The sequence below is a fragment of the Electrophorus electricus genome, chromosome 1, assembly GCF_013358815.1.
Source record: "Electrophorus electricus isolate fEleEle1 chromosome 1, fEleEle1.pri, whole genome shotgun sequence".
Taxonomy (NCBI): domain Eukaryota; kingdom Metazoa; phylum Chordata; class Actinopteri; order Gymnotiformes; family Gymnotidae; genus Electrophorus; species Electrophorus electricus.
Window position 1 is genome coordinate 1,730,860 of NC_049535.1, and position 27,253 is coordinate 1,758,112.

General features: G+C 45.8%; 2 protein-coding genes across 2 annotated transcripts; both read right to left on the minus strand.

Annotated features, from left to right (window-relative positions):
• Positions 1-2,714: 2,714 nt before the first annotated feature.
• LOC118242406 lies at positions 2,715-4,860 on the minus strand. Its single transcript, XM_035533412.1, has 2 exons — positions 4,761-4,860; positions 2,715-4,209 (listed from the first exon to the last, which is right to left on the minus strand). Exon 2 carries the CDS (start codon positions 3,950-3,952, stop codon positions 3,011-3,013), a length of 942 nt encoding a protein of 313 aa, XP_035389305.1. The 5' UTR covers positions 3,953-4,209; positions 4,761-4,860; the 3' UTR covers positions 2,715-3,010.
• A 13,569-nt stretch (positions 4,861-18,429) lies between these two features.
• Positions 18,430-26,330, minus strand: hnf4b (hepatic nuclear factor 4, beta). The gene is made up of 10 exons (XM_027007449.2): positions 25,949-26,330; positions 24,415-24,589; positions 23,987-24,081; positions 21,945-22,048; positions 21,154-21,306; positions 20,908-20,995; positions 20,678-20,830; positions 19,937-20,200; positions 19,179-19,292; positions 18,430-18,859 (listed from the first exon to the last, which is right to left on the minus strand). Exons 1-10 carry the CDS (start codon positions 26,055-26,057, stop codon positions 18,726-18,728), a joined length of 1,389 nt encoding a protein of 462 aa, XP_026863250.1. The 5' UTR covers positions 26,058-26,330; the 3' UTR covers positions 18,430-18,725.
• Positions 26,331-27,253: the final 923 nt, after the last annotated feature.

The following is a 27,253-nucleotide window of genomic DNA, read 5'->3' on the forward strand; positions in this document are numbered from 1 at the left end:
CACTCCCCCTTCCTTAGCGAGGAGCATGTCCAAGGCCATGCGGTTTTGTGTCGTCAGTAGTACTTGGAATGGTCCTCTCCACCTGGGTTGGCTCCACCGCTTCCTCCTGAAGTCCTTAATCAGCACCCAATTGCCTGGCTGATGTGTATGGAGGGGATTGTCCGTCACCTCAGGAAGGACTGCCTTCACCTGCTTAGACACATGGAAAAGAGATTTGTGCAGAGACACACAATACTGCAAAAGCGATTCATTGATCAGGTTAGTATCCCAGTCAGGCGGACCTATCCCCGTGTTGGGAGGCCGTCCAAACACTCTCTCAAAAGCTGATAAGCCTGTTCGTGCCTGCGACCTGGTTTGACATTGCCACAGGACGAGGGGAAGGCAGTTTACCCAATTCATGCCCGTTTCCTGCATTAATTTAGCTAGACCCCCTTTAATGGTACCATTTGCCCGTTCTACTGCCCCTGCACTAGCAGGGTGGTAACTGCAGTGGTTTCTCATATCCACCCCTAGGTATTTAGTCAGAGACTTTAGCCCTTCATGTAAGAAGGGTGTCCCATTGTCACTGGACACTCGTTGTGGCAAACCCCATCTGGGAATTATTTCTCTCAGTAGCGCTTTTGCTACTGCATCACTATCTTGTTTCCCTGTTGGGAAGGCCTCCACCCACTTACTAAACACACATATGTACCTCTTCCCTTTGGCTCGTGTTAGTTCTACAAAATCTATTTGCCAATGTTGAAATGGCTCACTAGGCGGCGGGTGTCCGGCGGGTGCGTGTTTGGCATGATTGTCTCCGTGTGGTGTGTTTTGTGCACATACCAAGCACCGGGAACAAAAATTTGGGGTGGGTGTGTTTATTCCTGGTACATACCAATGTCTTGTTATGCTCTCCACTATCCCCCCTTTGCTCATGTGACTTCTTCCATGAGCAATCTCAATTGGTCCTTTCATAAAAGAAGTGGGGAGACATGGTTTGTTCAAATGATTTATTGGGATCTGGAATGCCTAAAGCAGGTATGACCTGTAATAACTGCTTCAGTGCTGTAAAGGCCGCTTCAGCTTCTGGCGCCCATTCTAACTGAGAGGAATTCGATCCCTTGGTCCGTATTATATTTCTGAGTGGCCCCTCATGCTCTGCATAAGATGGTATGAATGTTCTACAATAGGAACACATGCCTAAGAAGGACAGCAGTTGTTTTTTCGTCGTGGGTCTTGGTATAGTCAAGATGGCATTCACTCGGTCTTTAGTCAGCATGCGCGTTTGTTCAGTGATGTCATGTCCTAAAAAATGCACTTGCTGCTTACAAAACTGTAATTTGGATTTGGATGCCTTATGGCCTTCCCCTGCTAAATGATGTAGCAGTGCCACCGTGGCTTGTTTACACGCTTCTCGTGTTTTCCCACACATCAAAAGATCATCAACGTATTGCAGCAAGGCTGTTCCTTCGAGGAGCTCTAAAGCTTCTAGGCTTCAGTGTAAGGCGGCATTGTAAATGGTTGGTGATTCACAATACCCCTGACACAATCTCGTGAATGTGTATGGCTTTCCTTCAAAAGTGAAAGCAAACCAAAATTGGCTATCCTTGTGCACAGGTACGCTAAAGAAAGCGTTGGCCAAATCAACTACACTGAACCACTTACTGTCTGGTGGGATCTGAGAGAGAATGGTGTGCGGGTTTGGAACTTCTGGGGCTCTAGGGTGTACTGCCGCGTTGACAGCCTGCAAATCCTGCACAAATCTCCATTCATCTCTCCCTGGTTTCTTAACTGGGAAGATTGGAGTACGTACCGGTGAATCTGGGCATGGCACGATTACTCCTGCTTGTTTTAAGGGTTGGAACACTGGCCTAATAGCCTCCGCTGCCTCTGGTTTCAGAGGGTATTGGTGCTGGTGTGGTCTATAATCAGATTTTGGGCTGATGTGGACGGGCTCACATCCTTTTATTAAGCCCACATCATTTTTTCCCTGTGCCCATAATCCTGCAGGAACTGTTTTCAATTCCTCCTCCTCTTCCTCTGAGAGGGTAACAGAGGCTGCCATAATTACTATATTAGGACTTACAAGCTCAACCCCCCTTTTACAATTTAGCCTATACGGGGTTGGCATTTTCCACACATCTATGCTTGGGCTGTACATGACTTTACACTGGGGTTCTTTTATCCAATCAGTTGTGCTCAACACGCGTTTTGTCCACAACCCTACTCTCTGCCAGTCTGGGTCAACATGTGCGCTAGCCAGCGACACATGAGGTGCTGCATGTGAGATCGCATATAAAGATTTTTGTTTATCTGAGAGCTGCACCACTCCCGCAGCCCACTCGCAGTCCCACGCTATAGCTGTGATAATCAGACTGTCACTGCCCCCTAAGTCAAATTTCTGTTCAAAATCAACATCAGATCCCTCATGGACCTTCATTGTACAGTGAATAGAGTCACTTTGTTTAACTGTCAGCTCACCAGGTAGCGTGTTAGTAACTTCAGTCATAAAATGTGTTAGTACTTCCCCAGCAGTGCACTGCAATTCATACACGTACAAAGGGACTCCTGCCTCTAGCTGGACTCCCTGTGTAGGTGTTTCCCACATAACAAATAACCCCTCTGGGTTGCTGCTAATTGTGCACCCAAGTTTACACATTAAATCTCTAGCTAACAAATTAATTGGACAGGTTTCTGACACCAAAAAGCTGTGTTTGAATTGGCTGTTTCCTAAACTACATTGGAGAGGCTCGGACATCCTTTCATCAATGGGATGACCCCCTACTCCGATTACTGTTATCCCATATCCTGTTCTCATTTTACATTCTATCAGCCCTTCTTTCAATACTGAGTGGGTGGCACCACTGTCAACCAAAAACCTAACACTTTTCCCTTCTACTTTCACAGTTACCTCAGGAAGGCCTTTTGGCCCCTTACTAATTTGTTGCAATAGTTGGTAATTTAAATTTGTTACTTCCCTTTTGCCGTCTTCACTCAGTGGTCCGCTGCTGTCCTGCCTCTCCACCGCCCGTCATTCGTAGATAGTGGGATCCAGGTCTGTGCCCCCATTATAAGAGTTCTCCTCCTCTGGGCAATCTCTGGCGAAATGTCCAAGCTTTCCACAGTTGTAGCATTCCTGCTCTTTCATCCACTCATTTTTCCCTCCTCTTCCTTTGCCTCTGCCTCGTCCATGGCCACGTCCCCTGCCACGATTGTTTTCTCGTCCGCGACCTTTCCCTTGGTCTCCCACCGTCTGGACTAGCGTTAGCATTGCCTGGTGCGTGGTATCTGCTCGTTGACGCTTTCGTCTGGCGTCTTTCTTTCCCAGGATCGTCTCATGATGCTTGGCGTGCTCCTCAATAGTAGATAGGGGAGCTCTACTATAGCCTATGCAGTTTTTTCTGATAAGGTCGCTAATTTCCTTTCTCATGTTCATAAGGAAGCTGTTTCTCAGATGAGCTTCCCATGCCCCCACTTCTCCGGGGCCCACTGCACGTTGTGCTGGCGCGTCAATTCCACAATGGTCAGTGTGGACGCGTGTCAAGCGGACGAGGAAATCTGCGACGGGCTCATCGTCTCTTTGCTTGCATGCTGCTATCACATCAGTGTTAACAGTTGTTGGGTATGCTGCTTCCACTCTTTCGATGAGTCCTCTTATCTCTCTGTATGCGCTGTTTAGGTCAGGTTGGCCTTGGGGCGGTGCATTCCACTCAGGCAGATGGAGACGGACATCTCCATTCACCCAGTTTCTGTCAATGCGGTTATACTGCAGTCCGAGTCGAATCATCAGCAACCGTCTCAATTCAGCCTGAGTTGGTCTGCAGGACTGCACGAATGCCATCAGTTCTTGTCCGAAGCGTCGTCCGCCGATGTCACCTGGCTTGCTCAGGCCGTCGGCCGCTTTCATGATGTCGTCTGCAGTCCAGTGACGGTGGACCATAATCACTCCCTCAGGTCCAGATACCTCCACCATCGGGAACTGCGGGGCATAGCCTCTGTCAGGCCCTGCGGATGGCTTTATAGTGGCGTGACTTCGAGTGTGATGAGCCACTGGTGAGGTTATTGCCTCCAGTTGCCGTCTTGGTTCGTCATATGGAGACGGCTTTGATGTTAGCGATGAAGTCCCTGGTTCGGGATAAGGAGGTGGGTTTCCTGATGCTTGTGGTTGTTGAATCAGCTGGGGGCTCTCGGCGGGGTGGCATCGAGGTCAGGATCAGCTAAGGAAACACACTGAGACACTTCATTATTACCTTTTCTATGCCCTACCTGCTGCTTCCCTACACCCATTATTATTTTTTTTTTGTGGGCAAGGGCGATAAACAAATAAAATAAACAAACAAATAAACCCAAATATGATAGAAACAAACAAATAAACTCTTTTCTCTTTCTCCCTTTTTTTTTCTTTATGAGGGTAAAGGGGGTACTAATATTTTTATTTAAAATTTCCCCCCCCCCTTTTTTTTTTTTCCTTCTGTTAATCACGTCTCCGACGTTGCTTTAATTTAGTTCTGCTCCAGCAATCCGTGCTCGTTCACTGAGTCCACTCCTTTCCCTGCGGGGTGTTCTGTCGGCCCGGGCCTATTTCTTACACTAGTACGTCTACTCAGTGTGCCTATTCTCTTAGGCTGGCGGAGTCCCAGACTCCGGAGTCCTCTTGACCCTATTTTTAAGCCCTAGTATCTCATATACTATGCTACTTTACAGACCCACCCCAGGGTAGACTCAGGCAGATCACTACGTCACTTTCTTCTAGGATTGAATTACTGAACTTCACCACTTACTTTCTGTTCGTTGGATCAGGCGGAGTACACCACCGGAGTCTAGCGGGACGTCACTCCCTGGTTAGGTACGTTCCCGTATTCTTGTGGGTTTCCCTCTTTCTCCAGCTCAGTTTTCTCTCTGAGGAGCGTCCTCGAAGTTCAGTCACCGCTGCTCCGCGTGGTGCCTCTCGCTGATCCTGCCGACTACGCCAATTTCTGTTGTGGAATTTTGAACAAACAGCAAGTCAGACGTGATTAAGAGAGTAATTTAATAAGAAAAAGAATAAAATAAATGTTTGGCTCTCCTCAGGTAGGGAGCCCCGAGTATACAAAACCGTGGCTAGTTATACTACTCCTGTGCTGTCTTTAACCAATCATCTTTTCTTAAGCATCTCTTCTTTCCTTTGTTGCTGTGGCTATAAGCCAATCAGCTCTCGGCTTGGTTTTTTCCACAAACCAACCCAAACTGACTCCAAACAGTGTGGGTTGTGTGTCAAGTTGACCTTGATGTTAACAGTTCCTGATACATGTTCAACTTAATCAGCAACAGGCGGATACAAATGTGCAGACAACATTATTCATTTGGCAACAGAAGGATCAGCATGATTATATATGAATCACATAATACATAGTTTCGTAACATTTTCCATCACAGCGCCTGCCAGCTTTTGTGAGCAGGTGTTTGGGATGAAACCATGTTTGTGCTGAACTGATGCTCCATCACCGTGTGAGGAAGCGTAACAGTTCTTACGACACAGTACAGTGTCCTGTAGTGGAAAGTCATATGAGCGGAGGCACAGGTGACCTGTCTGGAGCTTTGGGCCTGAGGTCTGGGGCCTGGGGCGGTGAGCTGGTTTCAGTAGATTTTGTGAGGTTCAGGCGGGCTGTGAGCTTGGTGTGGACAGATTGATGTATTTCCTGATTGGAATAGTGTGTACTGGAAGGAAACAGAGCCACTTTGACTCTCCACACAGCTGCACAGATCCAGTTTCAGTTATTATCTCTGCAAGGTTTGGTCTGGAAAAGATTACCCTTTAATCATGGAATATCACCACTGAAAATGTACTGTTGGTAAATTATTTGATTACCTATTTATTACATCTTTAATCAAACAAGATTATTTGCAATATAATATTTGCACTATTTCACAGGTGTCTTCATTCACTGACATGTAACCTTTATGGTGTGCAAGTTCACTAAATGGTGTGGTGCTGTGCAAAAACCTAACACACAGTTATGGTCAGAATTCACTGCAAGATTATCCTGGCTTGGGAGAAGCCACTGAATCCCAGAATTCCGCAGCACTCCGCAGGCCTGGAGCGGCTCAAAGCATGGATATAAAATGTGGCTCCGCATTCTCCAAAATAAATCCTTCCACAGCATACATATGTAGTCATAAAAATGAAATAAAACAAAAATAAAACCTTCTGTTATAAACCATAACCCTTCTGTAGTAAGTGTGCTCTCTCTCCTCTTTGACAGAAGACAGAGTAGTTGATAAGAGTTTTTTGGTTTAAGTAACTAACAACTTAGTGGGCCAATAAATGTTCGTTATGATGGTTAACAACACTTGAACAGGATGGTCCCCAAACTCCAGACAGGCTGATTGTGGCCTGCAAAAATACTTCCGTTAAAACTTTAAAAGTATTTTGAAAAAGTATTTAAAGGTAATACATACAAGACTTGGGTAGTAACTAAATACATGTAATGGCTTTACGAAATCAGGACACAAAAAAGTGCAAAAGTATTCCGTTACAGTTAGAGAAAAGCAGTAGATTACTGCTTCACTGCAACAGCACCGGCATCCACAACAGCCCGCGCTTAAAGGGTTCGTGTATAGACCATGTAAAATGTTCTTACCAGTGGTTTGTTTGGGGTCTTTTATTTCATCACAGTGGAAACGGACGAAGGTTTGTGGGCTCTTTCCTTCCCATCCTTCCTTTCATTAACGCAAACGATGCAATTTGAGAGCCTTGTCCATCACAAGCACTGGATTTCAGGTCTACGCAAGATTTGTGCACAGAATCGTGAATGCCCACTCACTATGCAAATTGCGCTGGGTAAAAGCATCTGATAAACGCTGACGAGCAACTGTATTTATAAACTGGAGCTTGGAAACGACAACGGCATTGCACTTTCCAGCTGCAACCTCTGTGGGGACCAGTCCAAACCATATACAGGCATGATGTCACTCCTCATCGGCGCACATCACCTTAAAACAACACAACGCTTAATCTAATGTCTCAGACAAGGTTTAGTTACAGCTCTGGATTAATGCAGGATGGACAGCACAGGATTAACGGTGACTATTGATTAAATATTGGTTATAAAATGACGACTAGGTGGGTAATATGGATACACGTCTGTCAGTCGAGTGCTGAGCCAAGCCATGGGATTTTTAGATATTTGAAAATGTCTCAAAGTAAAACTGAGGGAGGCTGTTTGAATGGGACTGATGTGGCTGATAAAGTAAATAATAGTATTGTTATCTATATCGTACAGGTGCTGGGTGTCGGTTTTTCAGTAGGTGGTCATCAGCCAGGACAAGCACAGACTCGGTTATCCACATCCATCCCTAGCCAGTACTAACACAGATGAGGGTTTACACAGCTCACTGGTCAGGAGGGCCCTTTAACTACTCACAGGTCCATTGGCACAGTTTTGCTTCTCAAACTGGTACAGTACTAAGTTTTAATTCTTGAAATCAAGAATTCAGTATTTCATATTGCGATTTTTTTTATACATGGAAACTTATTTCTTACTAGTCAAAACTGAATTTTTAATATTAAGAATTCATTTTAACATGTAATAATTCAATTATTCTGTGTTCTTATAATATAATATAATGGCATCCACTGTGTTCATGCATGAGATTGGGACTATATGTGTTTTTCTTTCTTTAGAGACTCTGGTATGTCTGTTTAAACCAGCTGTAGACCAGGAAAAACCATTTCAGATTTGAAGTGCAGCCTACTAAACCTTCAGAAAGCTTTGATAATGGTAGAATTAGTGTAACCTCTGAAGTGTGACCTGCGAAGATGCCTGTATTTGCTACAACTGGCAACCCACACATCCAGTCCCTTGTTGTTCCAGTGTAGCCTTGCAAGGCATGTGATCAGTAGTATTCCACAATCCACAACAAAATAAATAAATAAATGTGCAACGAAATAAACGTGAGGAAAAAGACATTAAAAATGCTTTTAAAGTTACTCAAATAAATCACTTTTCACACCCCAAGAAGGCATCTTATGTTATGAACAGTCATGAAAAACTAATTTCCATAAGTCAGTGAGTTCATCTCAGGACTGTTGCTGTTTTTGCTGAAGTCGGGCCATGCGCCTGCAGTAGAACGTCTCCTCACACTCACTCTTTAGTTCTCTCATGAATCACGCTCGCCTTTGACTGACAGGGGAGGATCCATCACCTTATAATTTACAATTATGCTTTAATTTTCCTCAGCAAACCCTGAGAATGGTTCCATATAGAAATTCCCATCTGAAATATTGGTTTTGTTCCCATAGTGCTTTCAGAAAATGATGTAACAGGAGTGACGAACCCTGGCCGAGCCTCATCAGAACGTTACGTCCACTGCTTCATACTCACCGATTTATCGGCACGATGACTCATGAGAAATGCCCGGTTTTATCTCCCTGCTTTGGCCGATTACAATCCTTGTCAAAAGGAACTCACTGTCATCACTGTCGCATATTACTCACTGGGCTTTAGTAACATTGCCTTTGTGACGTTGTCACTGACCATATTTGCCAGGACAAACGTCACTCAGTCTGGACCTTGCGTCCACTGTGGTATTTTTATTGGCCGTTTACTGGGTGGGCCACTTGCTGCACTGAAACTCTCGCTTGGCTGATGCAGGCTCTCCAGACTTCGCTGCTCAGAGCTCTGGGAACGGGTACTTTCCCAGACCCATGGCCCCATAGTGGTCACCAGCTGACTCACAGGGAGGTCAGGTTTTGGAGACCCTGTGTGCTATAGTGTTTACGCACTCATTGTACCTATGAGAACAATTATTCTTTATCTATTCAAATCCTTAATTGTTAGACAAATCTGGATGAGGGTGAAATGATTACTGTGCTGGAGTGGAATGCTGTCTCTAAGACCCATAAGCTGAATTTCTGGCTGGGTTTTTCCCTTGTCGTCAAGAGTGAGACACAGATCTGTCACAAGTGCTGCGCTGTAGAGGAGGGTTTCTGACGTATTTTGGCAGAGGATGGATCTGGTGCTCTGGGACCTGCCAAAAAGTGTGACTTCTGTGGCCCCCGCCAATGAGTAAGCAAAGCTAGCTCATAGCACCCCAGGCTAAAAGTAATGCAGCTTTGTACACGTGGGGCTCAAACTGTGGACCACACTAAGCTTTCCTGGTGGCCGTGCTCCGCTGGGACTTTCTGCTTGTGCTGTCAAGACTAGGCCACATCAACAGCACCTTCTGTATTTGCACCATTAAATGATAAAATGGGAACTGCATCCAAGTAAACTTTGGTGTCCTCTTTCCTGGAATTCTACGGTAATCCTCCGTCTTCCTTATTTTCCCCTCAACGGTCTCGAGTAGTTATCTGCTGTCTGAAAAGAGGCCATGGTGAGGGCTTCAGATGCTTCTTCTGGAGCAGATCTGCAGATGCTTCTTGCTCTGTCTGCTGAATAAAATGATATATAGTGTTCTCTTTCCATAGCAGTGCATGTGTGGTCAATTTCAGCAAAATAACAGACAAATACAAAGGATTTTTTGTTGTTGTTTTGCATGCAAAGTTGCTGGTGTGGTAAGTAAACATAGGCAGTGTAATACTTGCTTTTCAGTGGGAAGGGGGAGAGTTACACTTTTAGAAAAGCTTACATTTGGTAGGACACAGCAGCAAATGCAGACAAATACAGTGGGCTGTATGCATCCACTTCTGACAAATGAAGAATTTTGCATTCAAGAGAACAATTTGGCCTCCGACTGCTTCACAAACCTCCTTTGACATAGTGACAAACAGATGGAAAATATTTTCCAACAGATGTTGTTTGCCAAAGTTCAAGCACCAGAAGTGCTGGCACTCTCCTGCACAGGACAGTGCTAACCGTGTGGGTGTCAGGTGTTGGACATTTACAACATTTATCACAAGATACTATTTAATACTATTTTAATTAAATATGTTATCACAGCAACCTGAAGCAAATGATTTTGACTTAGACTAAGACTTTTGGAACCGTGTTGCATTTGCTGCTCTTTAATTACTAGATGGGCAACAGCTACTGGAAAAGCTGTTGGCACGTTACCATGCAGTAGGTGATGTGAACTTGCTGGACGTGGCATAGAGACTCTGGGGCATTACATGTATTTTCCTGCAGCCTTTGCTGCTCTGAGCTCTGCCGTTTCTCCACTGTGCTCTGTTTAATGTGTTGTGTGTAACTTTGGGCAGACCCCAGGCTAAGACAGGCCTTAAAAGACCGACTGTATCCGGGCTGCGTGTCCGTCCAAAGCTGAATGTCCATGGTTGGGTCTGGCAAATCCAAGGCACAGCCCTTACGCTGCTATGTTTGGACATCCCATCTGATGTGACTTAAAGACAAAATCTATCAAAAACACTGTGCTAACTTAAAATTGACATTTGGGAATAAGGCAGACACCGTGTGCCAGTGAGTGCATAAGGGCTTCTAAGGTCAGCTACCCATCAGCTGGCATTCACTTTGATGTTACACCAGGGTTATTCCATGTCAAACAAGGAATAACCATGTCAAACAAGGAATAACCTTGTCAAACAAGGAATAACCATGTCAAACAAGGAATGTCCAGTACATCAATTGTAAGGTTTGCGGATATTTTAGAAGATATCATTAAGATGATAATTTAGTTAAAGGTTAGTTCAGCTAACAGGTTTAGGCCAAATATTAGTCATGGTTATGGTCAATGTTTTCCTTTTTGCTTCTTCTTGGTTGCAATTTGCATGAGCTGTAGCTCACATGGCGGTGCAGATACAACAGGGAGGTCATGGGGTCTAGTCTCAACAAGCACACATGCTGTCATACTAAATCTGCCTGTTTCCATGGATGAGATCAAAACTTCAAACATTAATGCAACTTTGAGTGTCATGCAAACCACGTAAAAGCCCAGAGATCAATAAATAAATAAATACCAGAAGTCTAACAATTATTTCTGAGAGGCGGGTTGCTATTTCTGAACATAGAAAACACTGGAATGTGTTAGATGAGGCAATTTAAACGAAAGGAAAAACAAATTATATAACAAATTACAGTATTTCAGACAGCTGCGTGACTAGACAGTGTCATGTGTCAACCTGTAATAACTACGCTTATATTATATACTATAGTAATATTATATTTATATACTTACGCATCAAGCTGTTGGTGTGATTTTTTATAACCTGTACCTTTAAAAAGTGTCCTGAGTGGAAACGCCCTGTGCTGTCTGTGGGCTCAGGTGTGTGTGGTGGGGAACGCTGCCCTGTTTGTGTGGCCTTGCCCTCTGAGGGCCTTTGTATGTGATCAGGTGTGCTGACGGCGTCTGCCGCTAGCCACTGGGCCCAGTGCCTCCACGACCTCGTTCCCCCATCGCCTCTGTCTCTCCCTCCACGCCTGCGAGTCAGCCAGTAGGAGGCTGACACGGAGCGAGCGTGTGCTCGCATTCAGATCCTGCTAAGCCGTACAGCGTTGGATTGAAAACGGCTGGAAAATGCGCGCAAGGGCTCGGGTGGTGTACGGAAACTCATACACCCCAGTGCTGTGCCTCCCTGGACTGGCCTGCACACGAAACTAAATCAACTTTCGGGATGATAATGTGTGCTCAGGAATCTGTAGCACATAGTACACGAGGTCTCAGTGGACTCGAGTACAGTGTACAGTTCATAGATCTGAGGCTCATTATCAATACAGACCTCTGTGCACACTGTTTGGAAGTTACACTGCACCAGTGCCCATTTCTAAGTTGGATAAATGCAGAATAAATGTTGATGTTGTGGATTAGCTGCAGTGTATGTACGTATGAGGGTGGACAAGCGTTACTACCATGTCACATCAAACACAGAGCCGAGGAGCTCTCGCATATCTCTTCTCTGTTTGGGCTTTTGTCCTGTTCTGCTGCCCAGATGTCCTCTGGACAAAGAGCAGAGGCAGGGCGGTGCGCACCACGAAGGAGTCCCCAGATGTGATCGGCGTATCTGCTAGAAGGGAAAACACGCCAGCCGAGCTCTTATTGCTCTTATTGAGAGCCGCGCGAACCTCAAACGGATCCGCCGCCATACGAGGCATGAGTGTTTCATGTGAAAACCACCCATGCTGTGGTAGAGGGTGAAGGACGTCTAGGTCAGTATTCATATAAAATGAATAACAAATAGCCATAACACGCTACTACGTAACATCGAAAATCACACCACAACTTTACTTCTACATCACAAGTTCACTCCCATACATGGTCACTACTGATGTTAACACCACCACACACACTGGCAATTCATGTTTATTGTATATTGCTTGTATATTGTGTATTGTCTGTATGTTGCCTGTATTGCGGGAGAATTACCAACAGTCAGAACCAAATTCTTTGTGTGTGTCAGCAAACTTGACCAATAAGCCTAATGCTCTCTATCTGGCTATATATAAGCACCTTGGTTTCCAATCGTAAATCTATTGCACAGTAGAGACTCCTGTTGGTTATGTCTACCTGACAAAGCAGTGGAAACATCTGGGTCCTTGCCACTCTGTGCTGAGCCAAAAGTGGGGAGATCGCTGTCCACACTCAACCTGCCTGATTCAGGCGCATAGTGCTGTTACCATGCAGCTGTCATTCAGTGATGACTGATGTGCATGGGCTGTCACTGGAAAAAAAAGGAGAATTTCTTTCATGTTGAGCTGTTTATGACTTGGATCAGTCCGATTTAATAAGACTCAGGCCTGGGTACGGCTAAAACTTTGAACGCTTTAGTTCTGGCCTCTTCCTGGTTCTGCAGAATCAGAGGGTTCCTGGGCCTCCTGGTGCTCCTTCCCTTAAACCACCTCTGCTCTCTTATGCTCTTTTGGTTGGTAAACCGTCACCTCCTCCCAGCTTGGGTTACACTCTCCCTGTCGTTATGACGACAGCAGCAACATCTGAGCATTACAACTCTGTTATTGTGGGATGTAAAGGCTAAACCATCCACTTTTCTTTGATTAAAGAATTAGAAAGGAGACATGTCAAAATATCATGGTCTGCTCACCCTCTCTGTTAGTTCTTGTGGGCTATTTTTGAAGGTGTGCCTATCAGTGAGTGAGACAACAATGCTAGGTTTGGAACTTGGTTATAAAAACCAGACTGTTATGTTTACCTTCTACGTTGACTTGCCGTTGAAGGTTCAACTTGACGGTGGCCTGTCTCAGCACTGAAGCTACTTTGCCTTGTCTGCGAATGAGCGCTGACAAGCTTGCCTCTGTCACATTTCAGTCCTGAATCTCTTGATCATCGTTTTGCCACGGCGATGTTTGGACACTCAGCACAAACGTAACGCCACACTCCTGGAACCATTTGCTCCTCATCACTACAGCCATTCAGGTCCCAGTGAACTAAGAAGACTTAGAATACAATGTGAACACTTATGATAAATGGTCACGTATTACATCATGAAAAAATTTAAAATTTACCAATTAATTCCCTTTAGTGTCTGTGTTCACAAAATGACCGACTCCCTTTAGGATATAATGAGGTTGTTTTTTTTATATAGAAACCAAATACAGACACACCCGGAACATAATTTAAAAACTTGGGCAAATAGCTGAACCCAGTCAGGTTTCTCTCGCCAGCTGTTGTGCGCTGTTGTGTGGGGACCCAGCTAGAGCCAGGGAACTTTTCCATGGGTTTTGGTTCATTTTCCATCATCACTGACCAAAATTACACAGCCAGCTGTCTGCAGATGGGACCGGGATAGTGGGAGATGATTGACCATGTGTCAGTTTGGTTTTGATCTTTACTTTGGCGAAATGTTTTAGGCTGGTGTGTAGGCCAAACTGAGCTGTAGATGTGTTGCTGAACACACTTTCAGTGGTTCTGGAAGCCCATGAATATCAGCTCATTTACAGTCTGAGGAAAAATCAGGTGCGGATTTGACCCTCCGTACGCCATAAACGTTTGGTTATCTGCACATCCCAAATGAGTTCTGCTGTAGTATGTGCAATATGATGCAATAGGTTCCATCTAAAGAAATTTGGAAGGCAAGGTTGCATGGATGTCCTATATGGAAGAGTGTAAAGAACATTACTCTTACATACTGTAGAGTCCTCAGACAAAGGTCTCACTGGTGGTAACAGATAAGTGTCTGTATGCATGCCTTCCACCTAATAACATCAGTGTTTGTGAGTCTGTAATAAGAAAAAGATGAACTTGAATACAATTTTTGGCCTACGTGTAGGAAATGCCTTACTCCAAAAAAACACTGCTGCCCATCACAAGTTCTCCAAAGATAACACAGATGTTCCGCTTTACTACCAAAACAAAGTTCTGTGGACCGATGAGGCAAGCGTTGACCTTTTTGGTGAATGTATACAGAATTATATTGGGATACAAAATTCTGCAAAAGCTGCAAACAAGGGATTGAACTTCCTTGCTGCCTCTGGTCTGGATGGACTGCAGTCACTGATGATGAATTCCAAGTGGTTTCTTGAAATACTACAGCGGAACGTCACGTTTTAAAACTCAGACTAGGTTGGTTTAGACAGCAGGATGATAATCTTAAAGCACTGTAAATCAATAACAGAACATCCATAGTTTAGGCTGGCCAAGGCAGGATCCTGTCCGAGGACCCACTGGCAAAATCTGAAACAGGCCATTTAAGTAGAATTGTCAACAATTCCAGATAAACTGAAACAGTTTTGTATAGAAAGGTATGCCAAAACACCTCCTAAGTGCTGAAAACCAAAATATACCAAACCTCTTAAGTGCTGTGCAGGACAGCTATAGAAATTATTTATTTGTTATTGCCATTATTGTTGTTATTGTTGTTATATAATAGTTGTTATTGCCAGTAAAAAAGGAAACACTAGCTACTTTTTTTTCCTCTCAATAACCTACATGGTTTAAACTTTTCAAAAAAGAAAGGGCACTGTAAAATTTGTTTATAAGCCTTCAGTGTTTATTTTTATTTATATATATTTATTCAATTGTCACTATGATCTAAATAATGATGTGAGCAAATGTAGGTGTCCTTTGTGCAGAAACCCAGATGGTTCACAAATATTTTCTGCACCATTTTTTGTCATTTCGTCATTTCCGAACTTTGTTGTCAGATTTCCCTCGTGATGAGCACACAAATCGTGTGAAGTGTAAATATCTATACATGTAAAAGACTTTTGAGCGGAACAGTGAAGTCCATGCTATGAGCAGCTTTTCAGCAAGGAGACGCTTGTTTTCTGGTGGTTTCCACAGAACAGCCCCTACCGTGATCTGGGGTAGTTCTGCTGACCCGGATGTCCGGTACATGTACTCAACATCAGTGCTAAATGATAATCACAGACAAGTGAGTAACTGAGCATCCTCACAAAGGCAGGCCTCACTACTCAAGTACTGTGGCGGTTTCCAACTATGAAACTTTAGAAGTGTTACTGTAGGTAATGTTCACTAATACTTATACTTATGCATTTTTTTGTTTTGCAAATACGATGATCTCAACACTACGATGGTATCAGGAAACTGAGGGCTGAACTTTTCTTGTGCACAAGGAAATATCACTATTACAACTGGAAAAACCCTCATTTTCGTAATAAAGAGCAGGTATGGGGAATGTCAGACTGACAGAAAAGTGTGTGTGTGTGTGTGTGTGTGTGTGTGTGTGTGTGTGTGAGTGAGAGAGAGAGAGAGAGAGAGAATATGACATTGCAGAGCTTGTATCAGAGCTTGTTTGTAAACCTAATACCCAGTTCACATTCTTTCAGGTCAACTTCACCTCTTGTCTATTCTTTTGACCCAAGATGAGGTCAGCTCAAGGCGTTTCACCTGGAACTCAGAATGTAGCCCATGTTGCAGGCTTTGTGAGGAGCGGGAAGGCCTCCCGGGTTCTGGTCCCGGCTCTGGGTCACCTGGGGCGACAGGCAGGCTAAAAGCCTGGTCTGTGCTGCGCTGGCCGTGCGGTTTTCATCTTTTAGCCCCTCCCTCACTCTCTACCCCGTCGAAGTGTGCAAGTCCGAGGGTGAGGCCGGAGCAGCACGGAGAAGCCCAGCTGCACTGCAGCGGGTGGAGGCGGGTCAGGCTGCAGAGGAGAGAGCGCTTGCAATAGACATGTCGCTGGAACATGGGCCAGCCACGATCGCTTCCCAGAATACTGAAAAACAGCTTTTCAGCTGGAGTCCACAGACTCGCTCGGATACGAAGGGAGGACTTCCTGAGGTAGATTCTTGGGAAAACAATGACTAAAGCTGCTCAATAGAAACGGAGGAAAAAAATAAAACATTATCCTGTTATTTCTACTCAAAATGTGTTGGTGTATGATAATTGTTAAAAATATGAGTTTTATGTAGGTTTTGTCTGATGAAGGCTTGTGAACTAACAGTTTAGTCTCCACTATATTTTCTCAGCATAACTGCACTTGCTCATCTCCTTCCAAAGATCAAAACTGTCCAAGTGGCTCGAGTTTGCCAGCAGACAGCATGTAGAGGATGTGGGTTTGTAGCAGTGCCGTCATCCAAAGGCATCGACATAGATGACGACTTACTGGAATATTCTTTGACTGTCAGAGTAATTCCCCGTGTCCACCTGTGTATGTCTTAGTTTAGTCTGTTTTTGTTTGGGCTCCTTGCTCCTCCTCTGCCTGACCCCTCGTCACGCAGCTCACCCGAGTCCCACTAGGTGTCTGTAGGTGTTACTTGTTCTTCTGCTCGTGTCTCTGGATCCCTGGAGCGTGCCTCTGGCGACTGAGCGGACACACGAGCACGCCACCTGGTGCAATATTTTCCCCAACTTTTGCTTGACCTGTTTTTTGTTCATTAGCGTCATTGTTCGGGAGTTTCTCCGTATCATTAGACTTCACTTTTGGTCTACTCTGACCTTTCCTGATTATTCACTATGGAGCTGTGGTGTAGGTTTCATTTCAACTTTGAGAACTCATTATATGAGTAGTGTGAGCCAGAAACGTGTGTATTTATTATATATCACTTCACTAAATCATACAGTATTACAGTAGAGACACCACACACAATGCATGTCTTATCACATGCATGGAAGTTAGCACTTCCATGGTGTACATAAACCTTCATAAATGCCATGGTTTCTGTCTGATCAAGCCAAGGGACAGGAGACATCACTCACTGCAGCTGGGGAGAGAATCTGGACTCAATTGAGCACCGTCAGCTTGTAGACTGGGGAGGTATTACTCATCAGTGGTTAAACTGTAGCTTAACAAGTGTGTGTGAGTGAGTGACAGCATGCACCCGCCACAGGTATTAACAGCCTTACCATTTCCAGTGTGGTTCTGTTGTGGCAACTGTTGCCAAGAGCTAAATATTTCTTACTCTTCTCCTCTACTGATTTTGCATTTTAGGTTTGAAAATAAACACAAGGGGGAAGTCATGGTATAGGTCTTTCATGAAAGTAAAACCCACCCCCTGAACTCACCAGAGTCCTAATGAGTCAGACTGCTGGAGCTTTGACCCCCCCACTGGTCAGGCTCTTCACGCACATTAAACTTGAGCGACCTGCGTCACACAGCCCTGTAGGAAGATGTGCAGTCTCCAGGGAAATGCCTGCCAGCCACTGTTCTGTATTATAACTCAGTGGTGGAACCGCCACCCCCAAATTGGGCTCCATCCAGACATGGAACTATTACATATAAAAACCTGCTTATATGATATTCAACCTACAAAAGTGTCTGTTAACTGATCTGTTCATCTGTACACATGGTACTTGTAGAGCTCAATATTTCAAAGGATCTTTACCAGTAAGTATATGGCACCCTCTGCAGGTAGGCTGTGAAAATGTGTCCTGTTTCTCCATCTGAAATACTGCATTCTGGTTAGTGCCACTGGGACACGAGAATAAAACTCAACAAAGTGTCCAGTGTCTGGTCAGGCCCTGCAACAAGCTTGCACTGTTGTCCTGGTACAGACTGCTTGCATTTATACTGAAAGTAGAATTTTTATGGCTTTAAGGAATCTGGTACATTAGTTGTTTAGTCAACTCCAAAATCACACCAATGTTAGAGCATGTTTTCATCAAATGAAAAACTCAGTTTAAGTGCTCAAGTTATATTGGCAGGCTGCCTGCCACACACACACACACACACACACACACACACACACACACACACACACACACACACACACACACACACACACACACACACACACACACACACACACACACACACACACACACACACACACACACACACACGTTTTGCACTTTAGAAACTGTCCCCTGAATGACACTTAAAATGAATAAATGTCCAGTGTTCTCTATAAAAACAGGACAAAACGCTGGTGATAAGTTGGCGCTCTCTATGCACCATCAGTACCACTTAACAGATGATCAGGGAATTACTCGCTGATATTCTCTTGCCTTTATCATTGCTAATAAAAATGGTGTGTGAGAAAACTCGGCCCCGTTATTCCAGTCACATCCTTCCTGCTGCCGTCATAAACAGTCCCCTCCCTTACTTGTGATTTCACAGAATACCTTCAGAGTCTTTATCACTGGTTAATATTTCACCAAGTTATATTTTATTGTTGTCATTTATTTCACACATCTCACACCCTTCCTGGTAGGCATATCTGAGTGTGGTCGTTTTCATGTCCGTCCAAAAAAAATAATTAATTGTCTTCTAGTCATTAAGGACTAAAGTGCACTGCTGGGGTCAGCTACAAGTCTACAAATCACGTCTGATACTTTCGGTCTTCATCTGACTGGTAATTGTGTGTGCACCTCTTTGTGATAAACTTGAGAATGTGTCCAGGCCTTGAGGAGGGGACAGCTCTTCAAAGTCTGTGTGTGCGTGCTATGAGCATGCGTGCTCCTGCTCAGAGGCATGGGTGAAGGGGACGCACAGAGAGGCAGCTGGCCATCTCCCCTGGCACGCCCACTGCCTGGCGAGGAGGGCACAGCGGAATTCCAGCCTGGGATGGCAGCAGGCGCGTGCTGGCCAGATGGGCGGCTGTGGAGAGAGAGAGTTGAAGGAGTTTGGCAATGGGTAAATAAGGCTGACACCAGCCACACACACACACAGGCGTCACTGAAAACCTCGAGTTGACACTCAGCAAAATAAAGAGACAGAAATAATATTGCTTGTAATGCTACAAACATTAATGATGGGAGACAGACATCAGTATCCTGCCCTGCAGAGTTTGTGTGTGCGTGCGTGTCTTCTAGTAATCCTACCAGTGTCAATCAAAATGGTCTAAATAGCCAGTAAACATCCTTTTCTTAATGCATTTAAATTTCCATATGATGTGTTGTTTATGTTGTCTACTCACATGCCGGTACAGGGAGTATAACAGATGTGAAGTTGGGCAGTGCTGTGTGGTCTGGATGAGTCCTCTGGTGGGGCCCTACAGGCAGATCAAAGGTCACGACTTCTGCGCTGAGCCCTGAGGTGTGGCCGAGGGGACAAAGGCCAAGCTCAAGGTCATCTCTCTTGTTCAGCTTCTTCCCAACATACTACAGTATATTCTTCAGTATTTTCTCCTCATACTACAGTATATTCTTCAGTATTTTCTCCTCATACTACAGTATATTCTTCAGTATTTTCTCCTCATACTACAGTATAGTCTCCTCAGATCCTCCTCAAATTGTTTTTTTTAAAAGCTCTGAATGCCAGAGTTTTAAGATCATCATCATCATCGGCTGTCCGAACGTTCCAAGAGTGCAAGCATAAGAACCTGCCGAGGCCACTGGATTTATTTGCCTCTAGACCCTCCACCCCTTTACTATTAAAATGTCTTATACCAATTAATTAATTAATCAATCAAGTAATTAATTGATTTTGTTTTGTATGTTCTTTCATAAGGGTGCTTGTGGAAAGAATTGCTTTTCATTTTTATACTACAAAGCACTTTTTGCTGCATTTTTATGTAACATTATTAGTCATTTATCGTAGACCACATATGACCATATCAACTTCTAACTTTTACATGAGTTATTATTCAAATTTAACACAACTGCACCAACACAGCAAACAATTTGAATCACACTGCTCTATACGCAACAACTGGTTCTGAATTTAGCACAGTACCTGCGGCTGACTGCGGATCAGTTCTGCCCGCCGCTCCTTCTCCCAGTAGCATCTCCTGCAGCAGGCTGTCCACGTTGGCCTCCCCCAGGAGCCGTGCCAGCTGCAGCTGCTCCACCATGTGCCAGGCGACGCTCTGCAGCGGGGGCAGCAACAGGAGCAGCTCCCCGAAGCGCCCCCTCTGCTCGGAGGCCGCCTCGTCCAGCAGCACCTGAGCCTGGAAGCGCAGCCTGCGCACCAACGGAGAGCATTCCAGCCCCGGGCAGTCTGCACGAGACCCCAAGATGTTAAAAATAAATAAAACAAACAACTGCACCCACACAAAGAGCGGAGCCAGTGTGCGGGGCAGGTGTGCCGGATGGCGCTGAGGCGGCAACAGAAGTGCCAGCGCTGGCCGTCCACTGACCGCGAGGGAGTCTGTGTACTGAAAGGCCGAGGCCCAGGACGGGCAGCGTGTGTGTTTGTGTAAGCAGTTCTCTCGGACAGAACCCGACAGTCCTCGGCCAGTTTGGCCTCGCTCGCACGTCTAGCTGGCTCTGGTTTTATAATCAGACCCTGCGGCCAAGAGGACATAAAACCCAGAGCTCAGGAATCCTCGCCAGTGCCTTCCCAGATATTAGCAGTTTTCCACAGAACGCCATGAAACCAGGGCATCTGGACCAGTGTGACTGCGCCACGGACAGAGATTTCAGGAAAAACAGACCAAGATGAGGTAACGGGTGTAGGCAGTGACTCCAGACTGACCTGGGGCGAAGAAGACGATGGCCTTGAGACAGACGAACTCCGCGTCCGTGACGTCCAGCGCTCTCAGGGGCCTGACCAGCTCATCCAGCACACGCGCGGCCACCTTGGACATCTCCTGCTCCGGGCCGCTCACGGGGATGATGAAGTCATTTCCTGTGAGGAGAAACCGCAGCTCTGATCCCTGTTCGCGCGAAGCGACACGTGCGGGCTAGGCGGGAAACCGTGCTCACCGAGCAAGATGATGTCATCGAAGGGCAGCGAACGACGGGTCACTCCTAAAACGAGGTGCTCGGCTGAGTGAGCTCGCAGGAGGGCCACCTGCACAAGTGCACGCAAACACAAACACACACACACACACACACACACACACACACACACCTGTCATCTGGAGAGTCAGCGTAGCCAGTACAAACCAGACTGATTACAGTGAAGCTAAACGACGTGCGGAGAAGCAAACAGACGTTGCCAAGTCCTACCCGGTCATCTACAGGCAGTTCGCAGAATTCGGGAATGTGCTTCGCCCACTCCACCAGCAGGAGGAGCTGCTGCTTCATGGACTCGCACACATCGGCTGCGCGGGCTGTCTTCTTGGTGCTGATGTCACACACTGGGGGAGTCGCCGCGGAGCACTGCGGACACAACCCAGAGACAGCGAGACGGACATCACCGCGTCCTGTACTGAGACGGGCAGCTGGTTTTAGGAATGCATTTAGGAATATGATCCATGTTGTTTGATGTGAGATGGGAAGGATTCATGGGTATATTAGAAGATATGGGTGGTAGACCTCATGGTTTTGTAGACCTCAGACGGATCGCTGTTAGATCTCTCTTAGGTTTGGATCAAGGCACACGTGTGGACTACAGCCCAATGGAAAACAGCCCAGGTTCTTTTTTTGCCTCATTAGTCAATCATCCAATTAGCTCTGCGTGTGCACTGTTGGCTTGTCATGTGGATGCCTGGTTATTATTACACTTTGGGCGGAAAAACCCTCTGAATTCTGGCACTAGTTCCAAGCTCATGCACTTCAATTAAACATGCTGTGATCAAACTGAGTCCTCAGGCAATCCCACCGTTCCCATCGTATCCAAAGGCATAGTACGGATCCTGTTGTCTCCAAGGATTGCCCTAATGGCTTCTCTTCAATCTTAAAGCATATTCAAGTCTCTTCCAAACTGACTTCAATGACTTTTCTGGCATTTTATTAAAAGGAGAGTGCAAGCCTGATTAGTGATCGTGTTTCCTGGTTCTCCACTCCAAAAGGCTTACCTGATGTACGCTGGTCTCCGCTTTCAGCAGGACGTCGACGGTGAGGGTCCCGACTCCATGCCCTTCTCTGCGGCAGCTGATTCTGTCCCTCTCGTTCTGCACAGCTGAGGCGAACAGATACACAGCAGCCATGAGGACACGGCGGCCCAAACATTCCACATCCACCGGCCAAGACAGCATAGCTTTTAAAAGCTCAGATCAGCTAACGTCAACAGCCGGCTTGTTTACATTCCACCTTTACAACATATAAAATGACGAGGAGAGAAAAGATGGATTACGTCCCTCCTGTTCTTGGAAGGCACCCTGAATTACCTTTGTGTGTGAAACTCGACATACAAATGAACCCTCCTGGCTTACTTCACTTATCAGTGCTTACAGGTTTTATTGACGATGTCTTGAACCTGCAGGGGGCGCTGTGATCCTGGTTAGGGGCAGGGCACGATTTAGGAGCATGTAAACACTTTGGTCTAATGGAGATCTGTGGCTCTGTTTTAGTACCAGCTGAATGAATGAGTTCAGCTTCTTTCTATTCAGCCTCTACAAAGTCAGACAGAAAGCACCTTTCTAAAGAATACTTAGAACAGTCCTCTCACTATCCAGAGACAGGGAGGGGGAGGGTCCTCTTCAGAAAGGCAGCAATGGCAATTTGGGGTGTCATGAGTACTTTTTCCGCACTCTACTGACTTGCCGCAGTAACACACCACATACAGGCTGTAGACTGTGGGAGGAGCGTAATGTTTGCGCCGCCATCCTGCCAAAGAGTGACTAAAGATATAACTAACGGTAATGATTCCTGTAGTCTCCATCCATGTCTATGCATGAAAATCTGCTGTAGGAGTTCCTTGAAAACAACGACGTCTTATTTGGATCCTGATATTGGGCCGAATATTTTATTTAGACCTGCAGTGATGTGACGACGTTGGAGAGCAACATAAGGTGTGTCAGATAGTGATCAGCAGAGTGGGTCATGTGATCATTACTCTACAGTGCGTGAATTCATTCTGAGGTGGAAACTTGCATTCTGCTGGACCACCTGTGACTGCAGTCACATTCTAAACCCTAAAACTGCCTTATTCACAACCACGGGAAGCCAGCATATGTGGTTATATAGGCTATGCCACCATCCATTAAGCTCCCAGCTCCCAAACCCACAGAGAACCAGGACCGGCTTTCACAAGCTTCTCCCACAGCGAGAAGTGTGATGCGCGTGTTCCCCTCAAGTAAACCTCAGTAAATATTTGGCCATACTTGGGCATGTTAATTATTGATATGAAAAAGACCATTCACAGCACTCCTTCTCCTCCTGTTCTCTTCCTACACTTGAGTCTGCGTACAAGCCGGCGGCTGATAAGACCCGGCTTACACGGAGGCGCTCGCTCCGTGGCTGGCTGAGGAGAGATATGGTAACGGTGGGTACCTTCTCTCTTCTGTGTGTCCTCCTTCACAACACCCCTCTTTCCTTAACCTAATCCCAACTATTCTGGCTCTTCATTTGTGACCAGCTACATTATATAACCTGGGCAAATATTCTGATTTGAAACCAGTCAGAGTAACAGGCTGAATTCCTTTGGCATTTTTGGGAAGAGGATAATGGAGAATGGGCATCGTGGAACGGAACTGGACGCGTTTCCCAGATACACATGCAATAATGATTTTCAATCTACTATGTAATTCCATGTCGGCCCTACCTATGTCATTTCATGTCAATCCTGCCTCAATTTATTTTTAAACCAGGGATAAACAGCTACAACATTTCTCAAAAAATATTCCCCCCCCCCCCCCCCAAATGTTTTTAGGTAGCCATTTTAGAATTTCAAGTCGTATCTTTTTATTGGAAGGTGTGGAGATTTAAAAAAAAAATGAACATATTCTAAATATTGGAAATGTGTGAAATCTGATATTCTCTTGAATGTGGATAAACCAGGTGTTTCAGATGCTCTGTCCTTCCAAACACTAGAAATTAAATTTATATTTATAGATCGATAGATAGAGATGTCAGAATAACCCCGCGCGTCCTAAACACTCGTCAAGCCCGCGCTCACCTTCCTTCCTCATGCCAGCTCGGAAACACTTGCGCAGTCTGCAGTACCGACACTGGTTCCGCTTGTCTCTGTCCACCACGCACTGCCGGCTGAACCTACACGCGGGAGACAGAGCTGAGTCAGAGACACTCCATGCGAGCACGACACAGCTGCAAGGTGACATATTCGCTTAGGCCTGCCCGCGCGTGAACTGGGAAATCAATTCCTCTGTCTCGCGCTCACTATTGTCCACGTGCCTGGACAAATCCTAATGGGCTTTTGGATTGTTTATTTGACACCACCCTCGCCTTCCACAGCATTTGTGACGCGGGCTGTAGGAACATTGCAGCCACGGTGTCCTGTTTAAACTTGACCCAGCCTCATGCGGCTATGGCCTGCATCCATTTCCGAGAATCAACACTGTGAGTGCAACACATTATGCAGCTCACCTGCACGTGTAGGCATGGTTCTTGCGCACACTCCTCCGGAAGAAGCCTTTGCAGCCGTCGCAGCTGGATGCACCGTAGTGTTTCCCCGTGGCCTTGTCTGCGCAGATGGAGCACAGCGGCCCGCGCTGCTGAAGCTCAGGTGTGACCACAGGTGAGGTCTCGCGCATCAGGGCTTCTGTGATTGGGGTTTCACCAAAACAAGGTTCAGAGTGATGGAGTGCACGCTGCAAACACCCGTAAGAGGCCTCGTCTGCGGGAGGGGCGCGAGAAACCCGCTCGTCGAACTGAGCGCCCGTGAGCTCTGCATAGCGGTAGATGAGCGCTACCACGGAGCGAATAATGACTCGCGACTATAATCAGCGGGGCAGATTAATGAACCTGCGTCCTCCTCTCGTGAGTAACATAACCTTGTACGAACTCACGCGACTTTGTTAAACGGAGATCTATTGCGTGCACGAGTGGCGCGCGCGGTTACGATGCCAGGGCGCTATTGGTACAGACGTCAGCAGCTTGGCGCGCGAGGCCTCTCGGGCGCCGCGACTTATTACTTGGAGAAAGAAGAAACTCCCAATTTAATCAAACCAGTTACAGGTCAGTGGGAAAAACGCGCAGTCCACATCTATTTTCTGGCTAATTCTGCACTGCCAGCCCCGTTTTAATCCAGACGCCTTATATGTTGTATTAAATTGCACTTCGCTTCAGCATTGCTTTACGTTGCTAAAGCAGTGACCGTCAAATCCACTCTTGATACAGGCCACGGACGGTGGGAACAACGACTCTGCGCGGTAATGTATGTAAATTACGCACTTAGAGTTTGGACATTAAAGTGCCGGGATGACGCTTCTGTGCGCTGAATGCGTTTCGGGTTCAGGGGGCAGTTGTATTGAATTAAGAGACTGCAATGCATCTGCCACCCGCCTCGCACTGCTTTAAAAGGGCTGACAGTGGACATGTCTCCCAAAATGCCAGAGAGCTCCTGAATCAGCAGAACACAATCCTGATGACTGTAGAAAATGAAATTATTGGGGAAAGTATGGAGGCGGGGGAGGAGCTGGAGATTTCTTTGGCCTTTAAAAGGCTTCCAGAAATCGACAAATAGGTCGGAACGTAGAGTGACACTGGGAGTTTGCGTCATCGCGAAGATGATTTAATTTTTTTTTTTTTTGCCAAGTAAGATCTTGAATTTGAAACCGGTTAAACACATGCCTCACTTGGCCAGAATCTCAAAGACTCACAATTCCCTATTGGTGGGCTATTAGACACAGTGCAGACAGGATTCCTTTAAAACACAAACTTGCACCACATGTCTAGATGTAGCCATGCGGGACTGAACTCATGTGCAATATCACTCTCGCTCAGAGAGCCCCTGAGAGATTAGCAGATGTATCTGCTGAAATGCAACACCAAAGGACTTGCGGAGGTTCGTAATGATGGTGTCTGCAAATGGCTGAACACACATGTCTGTAATCTCTATGAACTTTGACCCACACTGAGACACAAGCGACTTGCTCGTAGTCAGGGGCTCGGCACATACCTGTGTCTGCTGGCAGGACCCTGTCAAACTCCAGCATGGTGTAGCAGGGGTCCAGATTCACTGTGTAATCAGTCATGCTTGCGTCCAGGATGCCTTCAGAGATCTTCATGGTACCGTAATCCCAGTGGCCAGTGTGGTCCAGCGCTCTGCTTTGTCCAGCGCCGATGCTGGATCCAGCTGTAGGCGTCTACCTCAAGCCCCACAAATCCCGCTCACTCGGCAGCCATTGAACCAAACTCGAGGATCGCTGTTCGAGCACCTCAGGCTGATCAGGGTCCGTTACTCTGCTCTGGTCTTCAGTCACACGGTGAGGGACAGGATTTCAACATGGGTGTTGTGAGGTTTCCTTTTTGCCTTTTTTTGATGAGAGTGTGCTGTGAATCGCGGATCCAGGGATCGGACCGGGGGCCAGCCAGGTCTCATTCGACTGCTGAGATTTTCCACTTCGTCAGAATGTTTGCTACGCTCTTATCAGCGTAGAGTGGATCGTAAAGGGGAGGGTACTAGCAAATATACATGACTTAGCAATAGAAAACAGCTCTTGTGTCGTCCTGTTGAACAACTGTGCTGTACACCATAACAGACAGTACCTTTAGGAATCAAACTTATATTTGCCCTCTTCCAGTACAGGATCTGACGATTTCGTTGCTGGTATTGTAGGCCATAAAGTTTTTTTTTAACATTTGCAATAGTGCAGTTTTAATTTCAGGCACTGGAGGCAGTGTTACCCAGGGCCGTCCCATCGGTGTTTTATTTGTTTTTTGTCTTTACATGTGACGGCAGGGCCATTCTGTTCACCTTTGCCCTGGAGTGTTTATCATGCAGTATTGATTAGAGACAAAATGATAACGGACTTTTGCATGATGTACTACAAAACGTAAGAGATGGGACGACTGATAAACTTTGGTGTTGTATGTGCTATCACGGGTTTCTGCACGTTTGCCTATTTCGCGTACATAGATACTTTATTCACGAAATCAGGTTTTGCAAAAGCATGCTCAAGTTTTGTCTCGAGAATATTTAGAGAATGTTTCATAAACCTCTGTGCTTTGTAAAGACCTCCACCTGTAGTTAACTGGGTAATGTTTGCTCAGATCAGCAGTCGGAGGAGTCCCGCAATTGAAAAGAGGTTTCTTAATCTTCTCCCTGATTTTTGTAGGGCTATAAATTCACCAACATATAAATTTGTCTTGGTCAAAGAAGGACAGACGTGGTTTTTCCAATATAAGCTCTCTGTTCACCACGTAGAACATTCACAGATGCTTACGAGTGGGTGTGAGTGAGGCAAACACTGATTTATTCTTA